This window comes from Scyliorhinus torazame, chromosome 9, assembly GCF_047496885.1.
Source record: "Scyliorhinus torazame isolate Kashiwa2021f chromosome 9, sScyTor2.1, whole genome shotgun sequence".
NCBI lineage: Eukaryota > Metazoa > Chordata > Chondrichthyes > Carcharhiniformes > Scyliorhinidae > Scyliorhinus > Scyliorhinus torazame.
In genome coordinates this window covers 270057161-270074245 of record NC_092715.1, presented here as the reverse complement: position 1 = coordinate 270074245, position 17085 = coordinate 270057161, and the positions used below count along the sequence as shown (strand labels likewise).

The following is a 17085-nucleotide window of genomic DNA, read 5'->3' as shown; positions in this document are numbered from 1 at the left end:
TGATTAGGGTTTGTGTGGGTGATGATCCCGGTTTGTGTGGGTGATGATTCCGGTTTGTGTGGGTAATGATCCCGGTTTGTTTGGGTGATGATTCCGGTTTGTGTGGGTAATGATTCCGGTTTGTGTGGGTGATGATTCCGGTTTGTGAGGGTAATGATTAGGGTTTGTGTGGGTAATGATTCCGGTTTGTGTGGGTAATGACTCCGGTTTGTGTGGGTGATGATCCCGGTTTGTGTGGGTGATGATTCCGGTTTGTGTGGGTGATGATCCCGGTTTGTGAGGGTAATGATCCCGGTTTGTGAGGGTAATGATTAGGGCTTGTGTGGGTAATGATTAGGGTTTGTGTGGGTAATGACTCCGGTTTGTGTGGGTAATGATTAGGGATTGTGTGGGTGATGATTCCGGTTTGTGAGGGTAATGATTAGGGTTTGTGAGGGTAATGATTACGGTTTGTGTTGGTAATGATACCGGTATGTGTGGGTAATGATTCCAGTTTGTGTGGGTAACGATTAAGGATGTGTGGGTAATGACTCTTGTTTGTGTGGATAATGATTCCAGTTTGTGTGGGTAATGATCCCGGTTTGTGTGAGTAATGATTACGGTTTGTGTGGGTGATGATTACGGTTTGTGTGGGTGATGATTCCGGTATGTGTGGGTGATGATTACGGTTTGTGTGGGTAATGATTCCAGTTTGTGTGGGTAACGATTAAGGATGTGTGGGTAATGACTCCTGTTTGTGTGGATAATGATTCCGGTTTGTGTGGGTAATGATCCCGGTTTGTGTGGGTAATGATTAGGGTTTGTGTGGGTAATGATTCCAGTTTGTGTGGGTAACGATTAAGGATGTGTGGGTAATGACTCCGGTTTGTGTGGGTGATGATCCCGGTTTGTGTGGGTAATGATCCCGGTTTGTGTGGGTAATGATTAGGGTTTGTGTGGGTAATGACTCCGGTTTGTGTGGGTAATGATCCCGGTTTGTGAGGGTAATGATTAGGGTTTGTGTGGGTAATGATTCCTGTTCGTGTGGGTAATGATTCCGGTTTCTGTGGGTAATGAGTCCGGTTTGTGTGGGTAATGATTAGGGTTTGTGTGGATAATGATTCCTGTTTGTGTGGGCAATGATTCCGGTTTGTGTGGGTAATGATTAGGGTTTGTGTGGGTAATAATTCCGGTTTGTGTGGGTGATGAGTCCGGTTTGTGTGGGTAATGATTAGGGTTTGTGTGGGTAATGATTCCTGTTTGTGTGGGTAATGATTCCGGTTTGTGTGGGTAATGAGTCCGGTTTGTGTGGGTAATGAGTCCGGTTTGTGTGGGTAATGATTCTGGTTTCTGTGGTAATGATTCTGGTTTCTGTGATAATGATTCCGGTTTGTGTGATAATGATTCCGGTTTGTGTGGGTAATGATTCCGGTTTGTGTGGGTAATGATTCTGATTTGTGTGGGTAATGATTCCGGTTTGTGTGGTTAATGATTCCGGTTTGTGTGGGTAATGATTCCTGTTTGTGTGGTAATAATTCCGGTTTGTGTGGGTAATAATTAGGGTTTGTGTGGGTAATGATTCCGGTTTGTGTGGGTAATGATTCCGGTTTGTGTGGGTAATGATTCCAGTTTGTGTGGGTAATGATTCCGGTTTGTGTGGGTAATGAATCCGATTCGTGATGGTAATGATTCCGGTTTGTGTGGGTAATGATTAGGGTTTGTGTGGGTAATGATTCCAGTTTGTGTGGGTAACGATTAAGGATGTGTGGGTAATGACTCCGGTTTGTGTGGGTGATGATCCCGGCTTGTGTGGGTAATGATCCCGGTTTGTGTGGGTAATGATTCGGGTTTGTTTGGGTAATGACTCCGGTTTGTGTGGGTAATGATCCCGGTTTGTGAGGGTAATGATTAGGGTTTGTGTGGGTCATGATTAGGGTTTGTATGGGTAATGATCCCGGTTTGTGTGGGTAATGATTCTGGTTTGTGTGGGTAATGATTCCGGTTTGTGTGGGTAATGTTTCCTGTTTGTGTGGGTAATGATTCCTGTTTGTGTGGGTAATGATTAGGGTTTGTGTGGGTAATGATTCCTGTTTGTGTGGGTAATGATTCCGGTTTGTGTGGGTAATGATTAGGGTTTGTGTGGGTAATGATTAGGATTTGTATGGGTAATGATCCCGGTTTGTGTGGGTAATGATTAGGGTTTGTGTGGGTAATAATTCCGGTTTGTGTGGGTAATGATTCCGGTTTGTGTGGGTAATGATTAGGGTTTGTGTGGGTAATGATTAGGGTTTGTGTGGGTAATGATTCCGGTGTGTGTGGGTGATGATTCCGGTTTGTGTGGGTAATGATTCCGGTTTGTGTGGGTAATGATTCCGGTTTGTGTGGGTAATGATTCCGATTTGTGTGGGTAATGATTAGGGTTTGTGTGGGTAATGATTCCGGTTTGTGTGGGTAATGATCCCGGTTTGTGAGGGTAATGATTAGGGTTTGTGTGGGTAATGATTAGGGTTTGTATGGGTAATGATCCCGGTTTGTGTGGGTAATGATTAGGGTTTGTGTGGGTAATAATTCCGGTTTGTGTGGGTAATGATTCTGGTTTCTGTGGGTAATGATTCCGGTTTGTGTGGGTAATGATTAGGGTTTGTGTGGGTAATGATTCCTGTTTGTGTGGGTAATGATTCCGGTTTGTGTGGGTAATGAGTCCGGTTTGTGTGGGTAATGATTAGGGTTTGTGTGGGTAATGATTCCTGTTTGTTTGGGTAATGATTCCGGTTTGTGTGGGTAATGATTAGGGTTTGTATGGGTAATAATTCCGGTTTGTGTGGGTGATGAGTCCGGTTAGTGTGGGTAATGATTAGGGTTTGTGTGGGTAATAATTCCGGTTTGTGTGGGTAATGATTCCGGTTTGTGTGGGTAATGATTAGGGTTTGTGTGGGTAATGATTCCTGTTTGTGTGGGTAATGATTCCGGTTTGTGTGGGTAATGAGTCCTGTTTGTGTGGGTAATGAGTCCGGTTTGTGTGGGTAATGAGTCCGGTTTGTGTGGGTAATGATTCTGGTTTCTGTGGTAATGATTCTGGTTTCTGTGATAATGATTCCGGTTTGTGTGGTAATGATTCCGGTTTGTGTGGGTAATGATTCTGATTTGTGTGGGTAATGATTCCGGTTTGTGTGGTTTATGATTCCGGTTTGTGTGGGTAATGATTCCGGTTTGTGTGGTAATAATTCCGGTTTGTGTGGGTAATGATTAGGGTTTGTATGGGTAATAATTCCGGTTTGTGTGGGTAATGATTCCAGTTTGTGTGGGTAATGATTCGGGTTTGTGTGGGTAATGATTCCTGTTTGTTTGGGTAATGATTCCGGTTTGTGTGGGTAATGATTCCTGTTTGTGTGGGTAATGATTCCGGTTTGTGTGGGTAATGAGTCCGGTTTGTGTGGGTAATGAGTCCGGTTTGTGTGGGTAATGAGTCCAGTTTGTATGGGTAATGATTCTGGTTTCTGTGGTAATGATTCTGGTTTCTGTGATAATGATTCCGCTTTGTGTGGTAATGATTCCGGTTTGTGTGGGTAATGATTCTGATTTGTGTAGGTAATGATTCCGGTTTGTGTGGTTAATGATTCCGGTTTGTGTGGGTAATGATTCCGGTTTGTGTGGGTAATAATTAGGGTTTGTGTGGGTTATGATTCCGGTTTGTGTGGGTAATGATTCCGGTTTGTGTGGGTAATGATTCCGGTTTGTGTGGGTAATGATTCCGGTTTGTGTGGGTAATGATTCCGATTCGTGTGGGTAATGATTCCGGTTTGTGTGGTTAATGATTCCGGTTTGTGTGGGTAATGACTCCGGTTTGTGTGGGTAATGATTAGGGTTTGTGTGGGTAATGATTCCGGTTTGTGTGGGTAATGATTCCAGTTTGTGTGGGTAATGATTAGGGTTTGTGTGGGTAATGATTCCGGTTTGTGTGGTAATGATTCCGGTTTGTGTGGTAATGATTCCGGTTTGTGTGGGTAATGATTCCGATTTGTGTGGGTAATGATTAGGGTTTGTGTGGGTAATGATTCCGGTTTGTGTGGTAATGATTCCGGTTTATGTGGGTAATGATTCCGATTTGTGTGGGTAATGATTAGGGTTTGCGTGGGTAATAATTCCGGTTTGTGAGGGTAATGATTCTGGTTTCTGTGGTAATGATTCCGGTTTGTGTGGGTAATGATTAGGGTTTGTGTGGGTAATGATTCCGGTTTGTGTGGGTAATGATTCCGGTTTGTGTGGGTAATGATTCCGGTTTGTGTGGGTAATGATTCCGGTTTGTGTGGGTAAAGAGTCCGGTTTGTGTGGGTAATGAGTCCGGTTTGTGTGGGTAATGATTCTGGTTTCTGTGGTAATGATTCTGGTTTCTGTGGTAATGATTCCGGTATGTGTGGGTAATGGTTCCGGTTTGTGTGGGTAATGATTAGGGTTTGTGTGGGTAATGATTCCGGTTTGTGTGGGTGATGATTCCGGTTTGTGTGGGTAATGATTCCGGTTTGTGTGGGTAATGATTCCGGTTTGTGTGGGTAATGATTCCGGTTTGTGTGGGTAATGATTCCGGTTTGTGTGGTAATGATTCCGATTTGTGTGGGTAATGATTAGGGTTTGTGTGGGTAATGATTCCGGTTTGTGTGGGTAATGATTCCGGTTTGTGTGGGTAATGATTCCGGTTTGTGTGGTAATGATTCCGATTTGTGTGGGTAATGATTAGGGTTTCTGTGGTAATGATTCAAGTTTGTGTGGGTAATGATTAGGGTTTGTGTGGGTAATGATTCCGATTTGTGTGGGTAATGATTAGGGTTTTTGTGGGTAATGATTCCGGTTTGTGTGGGTAATGATTCCGGTTTGTGTGGGTAATGATTAGGATTTGTGTGGGTAATGTTTCCGGTTTGTGTGGGTGATGTTTCCGGTTTGTGTGGGTAATGATTCCGGTTTGTGTGGGTAATGATTCCGGTTTGTGTGGGTGATGATTCCGGTTTGTGGGGTAATGATTCCGGTTTGTGTGGGTATTGATTAGGGTTTGTTTGGGTAATGATTCCGGTTTGTGTGGGTAATGATTCCGGTTTGTGTGGGTAATGATTCCGGTTTGTGTGGGTAACGATTCCGGTTTGTGTGGGTAATGACTCCGGTTTGTGTGGGTAACGATTCCGGTTTGTGTGGGTAATGATTCCGGTTTGTGTGGGTAATGATTCCGGTTCGTGTGGGTAATGATTCCGATTTGTGTGGGCAATGATTCCGGTTTGTGTGGGTAATGATTAGGGTTTGTGTGTGTAATGATTCCGGTTTGTGTGGTAATGATTCCGGTTTGTGTGGGTAATGATTCCGGTTTGTGTGGGTAATGATTCCGGTTTGTGTGGGTAATGATTCCGGTTTGTGTGGGTAATGATTCCGGTTTGTGTGGGTAATGACTCTGGTTTGTGTGGGTAATGATTAGGGTTTGTGTGGGTAATGATTCCGGTTTGTGTGGGTAATGATTCCGGTTTGTGTGGGTAATGATTAGGGTTTGTGTGCGTAATGATTCCGGTTTGTGTGGTAATGATTCCGGTTTTGTGGGTAATGATTCCGGTTTGTGTGGGTAATGATTCCGGTTTGTGTGGTTAATGATTCCGGTTTGTGTGGTTAATGATTCCGGTTTGTGTGGGTAATGATTCCGGTTTGTGTGGTTGATGATTCCGGTTTGTGTGGTTAATGATTCCGGTTTGTGTGGGTAATGATTCCGGTTTGTGTGGGTAATGATTCCGGTTTTGTGGGTAATGATTCTGGTTTGTGTGTGTAATGATTCCGGTTTGTGTGGTAATGATTCCGGTTTGTGTGGGTAATGATTCCGGTTTGTGTGGGTAATGATTCCGGTTTTGTGGGTAATGATTCTGGTTTGTGTGGTTAATGATTCCGGTTTGTGTGGGTAATGATTCCGGTTTGTGTGGGTAATGATTCCGGTTTGTGTGGTTAATGATTCCGGTTTGTGTGGTTAATGATTCCGGTTTGTGTGGGTAATGATTCCGGTTTGTGTGGGTCATGATTCCGGTTTTGTGGGTAATGATTCTGGTTTGTGTGGGTAATGATTCCGGTTTGTGTGGGTAATGATTCCGGTTTGTGTGGGTAATGATTCTGGTTTGTGGGGTAATGATTCCGGTTTGTGTGGGTAATGATTCCGGTTTGTGTGGGTAATGATTCCGGTTTGTGTGGGTAATGATTCCGGTTTGTGTGGGTAATGATTCCGGTTTGTGTGGGTAATGATTCCGGTTTGTGTGGGTAATGATTCCGGTTTGTGTGGGTAATGATTCCGGTTTTGTGGGTAATGATTCTGGTTTGTGTGGGTAATGATTCCGGTTTGTGTGGGTAATGATTAAGGATGTGTGGGTAATGATTCCGGTTTGTGTGGGTAATGATTCCGGTTTGTGTGGTAATGATTCCGGTTTGTGTGGGTAACGATTCTGGTTTGTATGGGTAATGATTCCGGTTTGTGTGGGTAACGATTCCGGTTTGTGTGGGGTAATGATTCCGGTTTGTGTGGGTAATGATTCCGGTTTGTGTGGGTAATGATTCCGGTTTGTGTGGGTAATGATTCTGGTTTGTGTGGGTAATGATTCTGGTTTGTGTGGGTAATGATTCTGGTTTGTGTGGAATAGATTAGCAAATGCTGGCTGCCCATTGCTTGTTTGAAAAATTGCATCGAGCATCTGAAAACGTTTTGGAGGGGAGCAGTGGAGGGAGCATCTTGAGTCATTCCATAATACCAAGATGTGTCTGATACAGATCTTCTAACTGGCGAGTGGCCTGTCTGATCTGGGTCTGTAAATGGGTGAAGTGGTATGCTCTCCTGGAACAGATAGGAGAATTCTGGATCTAAGACCAGATGCAACTTGCAGACACATACGAGTGCTGCAAACTGTGTGTCCACTCCATTCGTACCCGGCTGCAAGCAGGCTAATCAACAGGTCTTACAAACACAACTGGAGGCTGCTCAAAAAAATCCACAGGAATCTTCCCAGCTGTTTTATTGAGGGGGTGGGGGGTGCCAGGAGGAGGATTCCCCCCCCCCCCCCCCAAAATAAAATTCCACTTCCCAGAATTAGTCAGCTAGTGTGGGGTCATGTACTCGGGGCCTTGGCAGCATCTGGACTTCAGAATGGCTACGCATAATGCCAACACAAACGGATGCTCAGTGCCCCCCCTCCCTCCCTCCACCCCACTATGGTATATTTGAAATGAAATTAAAATGAAAATGAAAAATGAAAAAATGAAAATCGCTTATTGTCACAAGTAGGCTTCAAATGAAGCTACTGTGAAAAGCCCCTAGTCGCCACATTCCGGCGCCTGTTCGGGGAGGCTGGTACGGGAATTGAACCGTGCTGCTGGCCTGGGTTGGTCTTCTTTAAAAGCCAGCGATTTAGCCCAGTGTGCTAAACCAGCCCATAGTATTTCAGACACTATGATCAGCCAGATCACCCACAATGGGCTTTTTATGCCTATGTTATAGAAATACTGATGAGATTTCCACCAAATAGTTTTGTTACTGAGTGGCGGTTATCTTATATGATCGGTGTCCTGGTAATAATGCTATGCCAATTGTATTGCAAAACCAGGCATTTTTTTGAAACAAGCTTTGACATTAAAAAGTTTTCATAAAAAGCGAAACTAGTTGGGTCTGAATGCATTCCTATACTTCCCAGACTATTAACTTAACAAGTGGCAATATAATTAAACAAAGTAGAGTGTTCGTATGCTTGATTACCTGATTATTAAGGCAATTTCATATCATTATTTAACACACTTTTGCTATTACCTATCTCTCCACTGGGATTATAGGTTTACAGTTGATTTTAAATGTTTTCAAATGTTCAACCAGTATTTCTTTCACTGAGATTTGGCATTAATAGTAGTTGATCCTAATTGAAAATTGTTAATAGTTGATTAAACATACAAAATGTAAACTTAGTGATCCTTGCATAGTATGTTTTGTTAAACCAAGCACCCTGGTGTAATTGGTACATGTTTGCAGGATATCATCATTTTTCAAACTAACATTAACTAACTTATACAGCTGTGTAAATTTCCTGTCTCTATAGATAATCATAGAATTCTCAAAAAGCAAATAACCTGTTCATTAACTATTTAAAACATGCAGTATATGATATTGTAATAATATGTATATCATATTTTCTCTCTCCCAATATTTTTCTTCCCATTTTGGTGTTCTTAAATAGTGTGGAATACACTAGGTGCCATGGACACATTTATATTAAAGACCTTTTATTTCAGCATTCAGAATTATTATATTCCAGCTTGATAACAGTGGTAGTTTTCATATTCATGGCAGCATTTCCAGTAACTGCCTTTGCTTAAATTACCATGCAGAATAGGGCAAATCAGGGTCAGTTTATGTCAGCTACTTCAATCTGGGGAACTACATCAGCCTTTGTTTCAAGGCATTATGCAAAGAAAACTGACATTAAGGCAGCTTTAACTGACAGCAAATGAAATCAATCAGAGAATCACTAAGCCATAATAAACAATCAACTCCCGAGTTTGAGATTAACTCTGTGCATTGTGGCGGACCCTAACCTGGAACGAAGCAACCTCCAGCCCATCCTTCAGTCCCTTGGCTTCAAAGGTCTCCAGGTGCAAGTTGGGTAGCTGCAGGGTGAAGTCATTTTTTGCTGTCACAGACCATGACAGCGAGATCTGATCTCTGACCTGAGGAAGAGAAAACAGCATCAATGGTAATTCCCCTTCAGACACATTAACTAGGATGAACTGGGTCCCCTTGAGCCCGCTGAGTGGACTTGCATTGATCGCTAGGCCTGAAATCCATGAATAAATTTAAGACTAATTGATTTTTTGTTGCAAATAAATCAGTAATTCAGAACAGCCACTGAGAATTTTAAAAAGATAGTGGAGTATTATCTGATTGGATTTTTTTAAAAGTTGCCAGGAGTCCTTCTCAAGTCACTAGAATACTTTCCTTAAACCCTTGAGCAGTTAAATTCTTATGACCAAGTCTACAACCAGCTTTTCAAAGCACCGTGGTTAAGCAGTCTCCAGGCCATGTACTTGCATTTAAAAATCTTGCACAGTAAAACATTAAAGACAAGTGCAAGTTATATACATGTAGTAGCTGGTTTTGATCTAGAAGCATAAAACAAGCGAGCTGTTTGTATCACACTGCCACCCTGTGGAAAAATACACTTTTTCACTAAGTTATAGTATTAGACAAAGCAATACTGTAGAAGTCTTACCAAAGTTAGAGGAATGTTTTAAAAACAAACCGTAACATTAACTGTGAACGCACTGAAGTTGTAATTTGTTGCTTTTCCCATTTCAATACACAGATATGCAGATTAAAAGCTGGTGACCATCTCTTGATAGAAATAAAACCTGACTAATCTGTGTGCAAAGTCATTAATTTAATAAAAACATCGTCATATACAGTTCAGAATCTAGTCCAACATGGAAAGAAAATGCATCTAAACAGAACTAACAATTATTTATTTTGCAAAAAGGCTAAAAGGTCTTATTGCACTGGACATAGTCAACCAAAATCGGTCTTTTCTGCTAATATACAGATGGAAAATAGTCCATTCAAATCTAGTACTGTGGAGGTTAGTGTCCAATGAATAAGCTGGAATGAATTAGTGGTGTTCACAGCTATCGCAGCTCTTAGCTTGAACTCACATCAAAATTAATTCTGTTGTGTATTATTCAACAGAATCACAGACTTCTTAATCATCATTGTTTCTTCATCAAAGTCTTTAATGTTGCACTTCTAAACACACATTTGCGTTTTTCTTCTGCACTAAAAGCTTTAGGTACATTCAAGTTAATAAGATCCTTTCAAAAGAATTACCATTGCATTTACACCGTTATGTAGAATTATTAATTCTACTGTTAAATGTAAGCAATAAAAATTTAAAAAATCAGAAAAGTGTGAGAGATTGTATTGGTTGCATGATTCCAGAGAAAATAAGCAGTATTACAGACGTTTTAGAGAAACATATATATTAGAAACATGAGCATCTCAAATATACAATTACCTTTGAGTCATTTGAAAAGGCACAATGTAAAAGGTGTACACAAAATACAGAGGTCCTTGAATAATCTGCTAAAGGGAATATTTCCAGGCACAAAAAAGGTTGCTGACGAACAAACAATTCCAATCTACATGAATGCTGTGAGCTGTTGTATAAGAATATTAAGAATTCTGGCTGAACGTAAATTAAATCAACAAATTGACACAGTACAGAAAATAGGCTGTGAGATCGTACTAGTCCAGCACCAGCACACAATTATTAGGGTGGGTGAAGAAGTGCAACTTGCACTGTATAAACGAGATACCACACTTCTCACTATGTTCATTAACATTAACAAATTGCATCTGTATTGTGCTATGTGGGAACACTGTCACTGTGGTTCCTAGTTTTATTTTTAAAGGATGCACCTTATTCTGCACAATACCATTGCTAGGACTTTGGAGCAGTATAAAACCATGTCTCTGGGCAGTTATTGAAAATGCTTTTTAAATGAAAATGGGATCACTGATCTGATGTCAGAAACTTCTAATCATCCTCTTGTGTCCTTTTCTATCCTCATTTACATTACACATATGTAATTCTGCCATGACCAAAGAAAAGGGGAACAGAGATGTATTTAAATGAAAAGAAAAACTCATGTTGGGCATGAAACTGTGTGCCATGTGTGAACATTTATTTCCCCCCAAAACATCATGTGAAATGGCATTTTTAGCCTAATATCTGACATATATCAATAAAATTCAGAAGCTATTAATTTCCATGTCAACTGCTTATTTTTAGGTGCATGAAAATTAGCATTCAATCTATTTCACTACAAAAAATAAAATAAATTTAAATAATTCTATACTAAATATTTACACTGGAGTAACAAAGCATAATTTTTTTTATATATACATTTAGAGTACCCAATTTTTTTTTTTCTAGTTTCTGTTTTTTTCTCTTTTAAATTAAGCGTACCCAATTCATTTTTTCTAATTAAGGGACAATTTAGGGTTGCCAATCCACCTACCCTGCACATCTTTGGGTTGTGGGGGTGAAACTCACGCAAGCACGGGGAGAATGTGCAAACTCCACACGGACAGTGACCCAGGGCCGGGATCGAACCCGGGTCCTTGGCACCGTGAGGCAGCAGTGCTAACCACTGCGCCACTGTGCCTCCCAGTAACAAAGCATAATGTTTAAAGTTACCCAAGTAAAATATATGCTTATATGTTAGATTGTCTTAGATTATATTTGAATATCCCGAAAACTATCAAACCTGTTTCTTTAATTGTGATCCCAGGTCATTGCACCACTTCCAAAAGTTAGAAGTTTGCAATATTCTAACGTTTCTTTATTCTCAATTTCAAATGGCCATAAATTCTTAGAGAATAACTTGTGTGTAATATTGGACATAGTGCTTGTTCAAAATGTTTAGTTACCAAAAACAAGACTATAATAAAAGATAGCCAATGACAAACTCAGAAATAAAGTAATAACAAAATGGTTTGGTACCGAAATCATATTTATTATTCAGCATTGTACATAATTTTTTTTAAATTTGCTTTTTGAAATATTGGAATGTACATGCATATGTACGCACTCAAAATACTTTGAATTAATAAAAAAGAGACATCTAAGAGTTGTGTATTTCATTCGAATTGCCCCCAATTTTGGACAGAAAAATAACATTTTTAAAAAAGCATTGATTTTCTCAGATGATGTGAGCTTAGGGTTTCTTTCCCTGCCAGGCCACTCCATGCACACGGATATGTTTCCTGTAATCTTAAGTAATGGAGCAAGAACCTAAAGTGTGAATGTGGACCTTAAACACACTGAAGATTCCTAATCTTAAACTAGCCAAGATGCAGGATTCTACTGGGTTTGGGATCATTTAGCCTCAATAAAATGATTTTTAATATGCCGTCAAAATATGAACTAATGTGGGACTTAATATCATAGTAAGAATTTTATGATGAAATTTTGATTTTTTTTCTCATTTACTCCAGCTGTGGTCAACCTTTAAATTGCCAGGAGCAAAAAATAAAAATTGCATGCTCATAAAGAGTTACAGGTTTTAAATATAGTATGCTTGTTAATTCACAGCTATCCTCACTGCAGAAACTGCTAGTACATAATAATCAAGCAAGAGATTTTGAAATCTAACACAATGTGACTTTCCACATGCGTTGTTCTCGAGCCCCCCTGCTTTAATTATTGTAATATTGGTGGCCAATTTCGAATTTAAAAGTGAAGGAGGATACTTTGGAAAACGCTCACCTTGTGTTGATACGTTGACTTTCTTTACCCTGATCACCCCTCTGTGTGTTTGTCCCACTGTAAGTTCTATGCTCTGTGTCCATTTTACATCCAGAAAATGGGTGCACACATACCAATTCTAACCCCTTTTTCTGCGACATCCACACAGTTGGGAATATTTCATGACAGTTTATTTATATAACAGAATATTGTAACCAGGATCATAACAGGTACCACAGCACCGGTGAACTTGGTATTGTGTTCCACAGCCCTTTTTAAATGTTATCCTTCGTCTTTAACCAATACACTGCTGGTTAACGGAGATGCTTAGTACGACAGGGCAATGAGGGCAGATGGTGGGAGAGGAAAAGACAGATTCCACAATCTGTTGGTGTTGATCATTACTTAAGAGTTCAATTCTAATATCCAATTTTAGAAAATAAAGGTATCACTGCATAAAAAGTAATTTGTTTTCGGAGAACATATTACAAAAAAAGTCAGCATTTCTTCTTTTTTTTAAAAATTAAGCCTCCTTTTTATTCCAGGGCTTAAATTTAGGAATTGGGATTTCACATTTCCCCTATTGTTCAAGTACCAGCAATTATCTTGGCCGAGCAAATATGTACAAGGTAGAAATACCATGATGCAATTTTTATTGAAATGCTTGGGTCTCGAGTGAACTAATTCTCTCAGCTTTGGGCTGGACACAGGGCAGTTGCAGGAGAGCACATCCCTTAGGAGGCTATCAGACCTGCATGCATACACATTCTTTGCTGGTAACAATTATCACAAAAATGAACATGTTCAACAAGGGCCTACTCATCTCTCGCTCTGTAGTAAATGTGTAATTAAATATTAAAATACTTCTGAAAAATCTTTCTTTAGCCTTTTTACAGAAATTCAGGCTGATAAAAGGAAAAACTCAAGTGAATTAAAGTGCTCAGATTTTATCAACATCAAACCACTAGTGATTTCTTTTGCCGTCTCCATCTCACAGCTACAGTCAATAGATCTAAATATTTTACTGCACCCTGGCCAATTTATTGTTTGATGTTTAAAAACTCACCAAAAATCAAAGAAAATTCATTAAATCAGAGCCCTCCAATGAGTTGCTATCATCTTTGAAAGTTGAGTTTAACTGCAATATTGATAATTCTCTTTTTTCTGTGACAACAGCCACCAGGGAAATGTTTGGTGTCAGAATACAAAAGAAGATTGCCAATAACAGCGGGGAACAATGTACATATGACACCAAAGACCAAACAGTGTGGTATTCTACACTGTCTTTCTGTCAATAATATCTGATTTACTACTCCTCTCTTGCTTTGCTTGCTGACCTCCTCCAAGCAAAGCAGATGATAGCCTTCTTCTCCTTTTCTACATTCAAAGATATATATTTGAACAGGCTTGGCATTAAAATGCATTTACTAGACAAAGTTGAGCTTTGCTAGGAAAAAGCATTGGCAAAACTTACTGGAGATTTCATTTGTGTGACCCTGAACAAGTGTATTTATTTAACATGTTAACGTAGCTACATGCTATAAATAGTGAACCTATGTAACTGCATATTTCAGTCATAAAATCCTTTTTGGGGCAGGGAATATTTAAATTTCACAGCCAGAGAAAATGCCAGGACTGTACAATAGAAGTTGCTCTCAGTGTCAGTGATGTGTTGAGGTTATAGCAAATACATTTCACTGCCAGAATTCAATCAATATTTCCAAGTACTTTATACTCATTAAGCGAAAATATTTTTTCTGAGATTGAGCTATTTTAGGTCAAGAAGAAATATCATCTGCATGGTTGTATAATTTTACTGATATTATATAAAGTATTTCTAATGAGATGACAACACAGGAGGGAATTGAAGCCAACTTTATATCATGGTTACGATTAGAACACACTCTATGCTTATAGTACGGTGGGTTAAAATTATTATATTCTTTAAAGCTGCAACTATAGACAGAGCACACTGTGGATTACCATGGAATACCATCTTAATCACAGTGCAAGGAAAACCTTCCTAACTCATTTGAAACATTGTCATTTCTGTGCATGAAAATGCTATCTTACATCTAACAATATCTCTAGCTTGATCATTCAAAAAAAGTAACAAAAATCTTAACAAATTTGCAGACGTACCATTATCCTATTACGGGGCAACTATAAAACTTTACTTGACCAATTAACTTCAGTTTGCAACAACAAACATTAAAAGGAGAAAAGCATAGAAAATTATGAAACATTTCTTAATTCTAGTATTTTCTGTTGACAAAAAACTGAATATTTTAATAGCTCTAATGTTTAGCCACTTTTAAAAAGGTAGAGATTATTTTACCGTACAAACTCAATCAGAACCTTTGACTCGAAAAGAAAGATTGTTGTTGAAACGTTCCAGGATTAAGTATACAACTGCAAAACGTATAACCGATAAATTCTATTGTGGAATACAAAAAAATGAGGGGGTCATTTTAGGTGGTCATTGATTCTCTGAAATGCTGCCGTCCTTGTGCAATGCTAGTATTAGCTAGAAAACCTTCGGATTTTGAGCCTGTGATGAAGGAACAATAATCTATATCCAAGTAGGGGTAGTGCGTGACTTAAGAGTTGAACCTGTGGTGACCATGTTCCCATGATATTGCTATTCTTATCGTTCTTGATAGTAGGGGTCATGGGGCAGAGAAGTGCTGCTGGGATAGGTATATGATCAAAAGCAGAATCCAGAAAAAATTACATTTGCAAACTAGAGACTGATCTTCCATTCATCAAACTGGTTTTCCTGAAAACTAGGTCTAGGTGGTCTAATCAGTGATCCTTGAACTTAAAGGAGCCACTGCAAGATAGCGCTGTGAGATACAGAAGTGCACTTTACCGTATATATATATATATATATACCCCATAGCTCGCTACTAACAACCTCTCCTCCCTTTATCTCTTCTTCTTGATTGCTGTTTCTTTCAATCATCCCCTCTTCCGATTATCGAGATACAGCGGCCCACAAACCCACAATTCAAGTGGATTTTGCCAACTTGCTGATCAAATGCGCACGAGTCCCGAGGCCCAGTATTGGGTGTGCCTCGGGCCTACCTGTTCAGGTCACCAGGCTGTGTGGAATTCAAATATCAAACTCAAGTATTCTTAAAAATGTGTTAATCCTGCTATCATTTTTGAGTTTGTTACGGAATTATTACTCCAGCTCAGCTCGGTTTTCTTTGTGCAATTATTTTTTCCTCTTTGACCATTACTCTTAATGTTTCATCCTAGTATTCTCCTCGCACAAATAAACCCCAAATTGTCTCCTCTAAACTTAAGGTGGTAATATATTTCAGAATGTGGGAATCTCCACTGACACTGAATACACAACTCTTCATTCAACTCTCCAAAGCAGCAAATGAAGCAATGCTCCACAGCACATTTTCCTTTATTCTTACAGATCTCTTGAATGAGCACTGGCAAAACCGACCTTCTAAAGAAAGCCAGAGGGCAAATGTTAGTCAAACTTGGGATTTAAATTCCAGGACTCTAGCTACCAGGCAGCCTCTCAATTAATTCTAATTTTCAGATATTACATGACTTGACTGACTGTTATATAATCAATTATTACCACAAATATATGGAGGTCCTTAAAAAGAGCTCTAATAAGGTATTCAGCTGATCAAGGTTTGAATTTACAAGCCACTATAATGGCATTTCCACCCACTAAAGAGAGGGAGGAAAGAAAAGAAAAAGTAAATTACTCAAGCTCGGAGTGCTGTAATCCGCATGCTCCACATGGATTTAGCCTCAAAGTCTACGCTACAAATGGGAACAGCTGCACATTTGCCCTGTAAGATTTCGCATGGAACAGCCCAAGGCCATGCTTATGATACCACATGGGAGTTCCTCCCACTCAACATACACACTGTTCGGTGATGTACCTACTTTGTTTTCTAAAGCTTTACAAAATTTAACACAAACAATTTAATATTGGGCAAATGGCAAATATCATCACAGCTGCCCATTCAATAAACTACTAGAATGAAATTGGCATTCCATTACTAAAAATTTAGATACCGCTGCGATTGTACCTATCATTACCAAAACTTGTCAAGCTGAGCGTGAAACTTCCAGGTAAATGAAAATGTTATTAAATTCTGGCAATAATGAACATGTTGCTCACTTCAGTTCTGCATTAAGCAGCCTTTCTTGTACTTTGGACAGGAATATTAAAGTACAACAAATTATATTTATGCAGCTCCTTTCATGTTAAGTGTTCCAATGCAGTTTCCAGATGTAGTTGACACAGGAACATTCATCCAAAAGGACTACAAATATTAAAACTCACAACATTTCAATATTTACAATTTAAGTTAAATGCGTTGTGGCAAAGGGATGCAAATGGGCTCTGCCAAAGTTATTAGCATGTTCGTTATGTTGTGTAACCAGTATCAAAGACGGAGGGTGATACTTGTTCCATAGAAGCAGCCTCTGCCCAAATAGCCAAAACAATTATTCAGATAAGGCATAGACCAAAACAATGCTATGAAAACTATAGGAACATAGTCCATTCAGCCCATTGAACCTGCTCCATTCCCACATCCCTCTAAGTCATTGGCATATAGAAATCTTTTCTTTAAACATACTGAAGAACTGAGTATTCCGCAGGATCTGGGTCCTCCAGACCCTCCAGCAGCTCCACGATTCTCAGGTTCTGCCTACTGGAGCCAATCTCCAGATTGCCCATCTTGGCCCTCATTATCGCCTTATTATCATCCCTGGCCACCCGTGCCATCTCGTCTTCCACGGCGGCGATCTGGGCACTCTGCCTTGAGAG

The 17085-nt window shown here is 39.7% G+C and overlaps 1 protein-coding gene and 1 long non-coding RNA gene across 4 annotated transcripts in view; one reads left to right on the top strand and one right to left on the bottom strand.

Moving 5' to 3' along the window:
• ccdc171 (coiled-coil domain containing 171) overlaps nucleotides 1–17085 on the bottom strand; it is a 298637-nt gene that overhangs the window by 51043 nt on the left and 230509 nt on the right. For all 3 annotated transcript variants that reach the window (XM_072517495.1, XM_072517496.1, XM_072517494.1), the window contains exon 23: nucleotides 8569–8700. In XM_072517495.1, coding sequence (XP_072373596.1) covers nucleotides 8569–8700 — 132 coding nt within the window. The remainder of the gene's footprint in view (nucleotides 1–8568; nucleotides 8701–17085) is intronic.
• LOC140429918 (uncharacterized) overlaps nucleotides 1–17085 on the top strand; it is a 251978-nt gene that overhangs the window by 211703 nt on the left and 23190 nt on the right. The window lies entirely within an intron of this gene.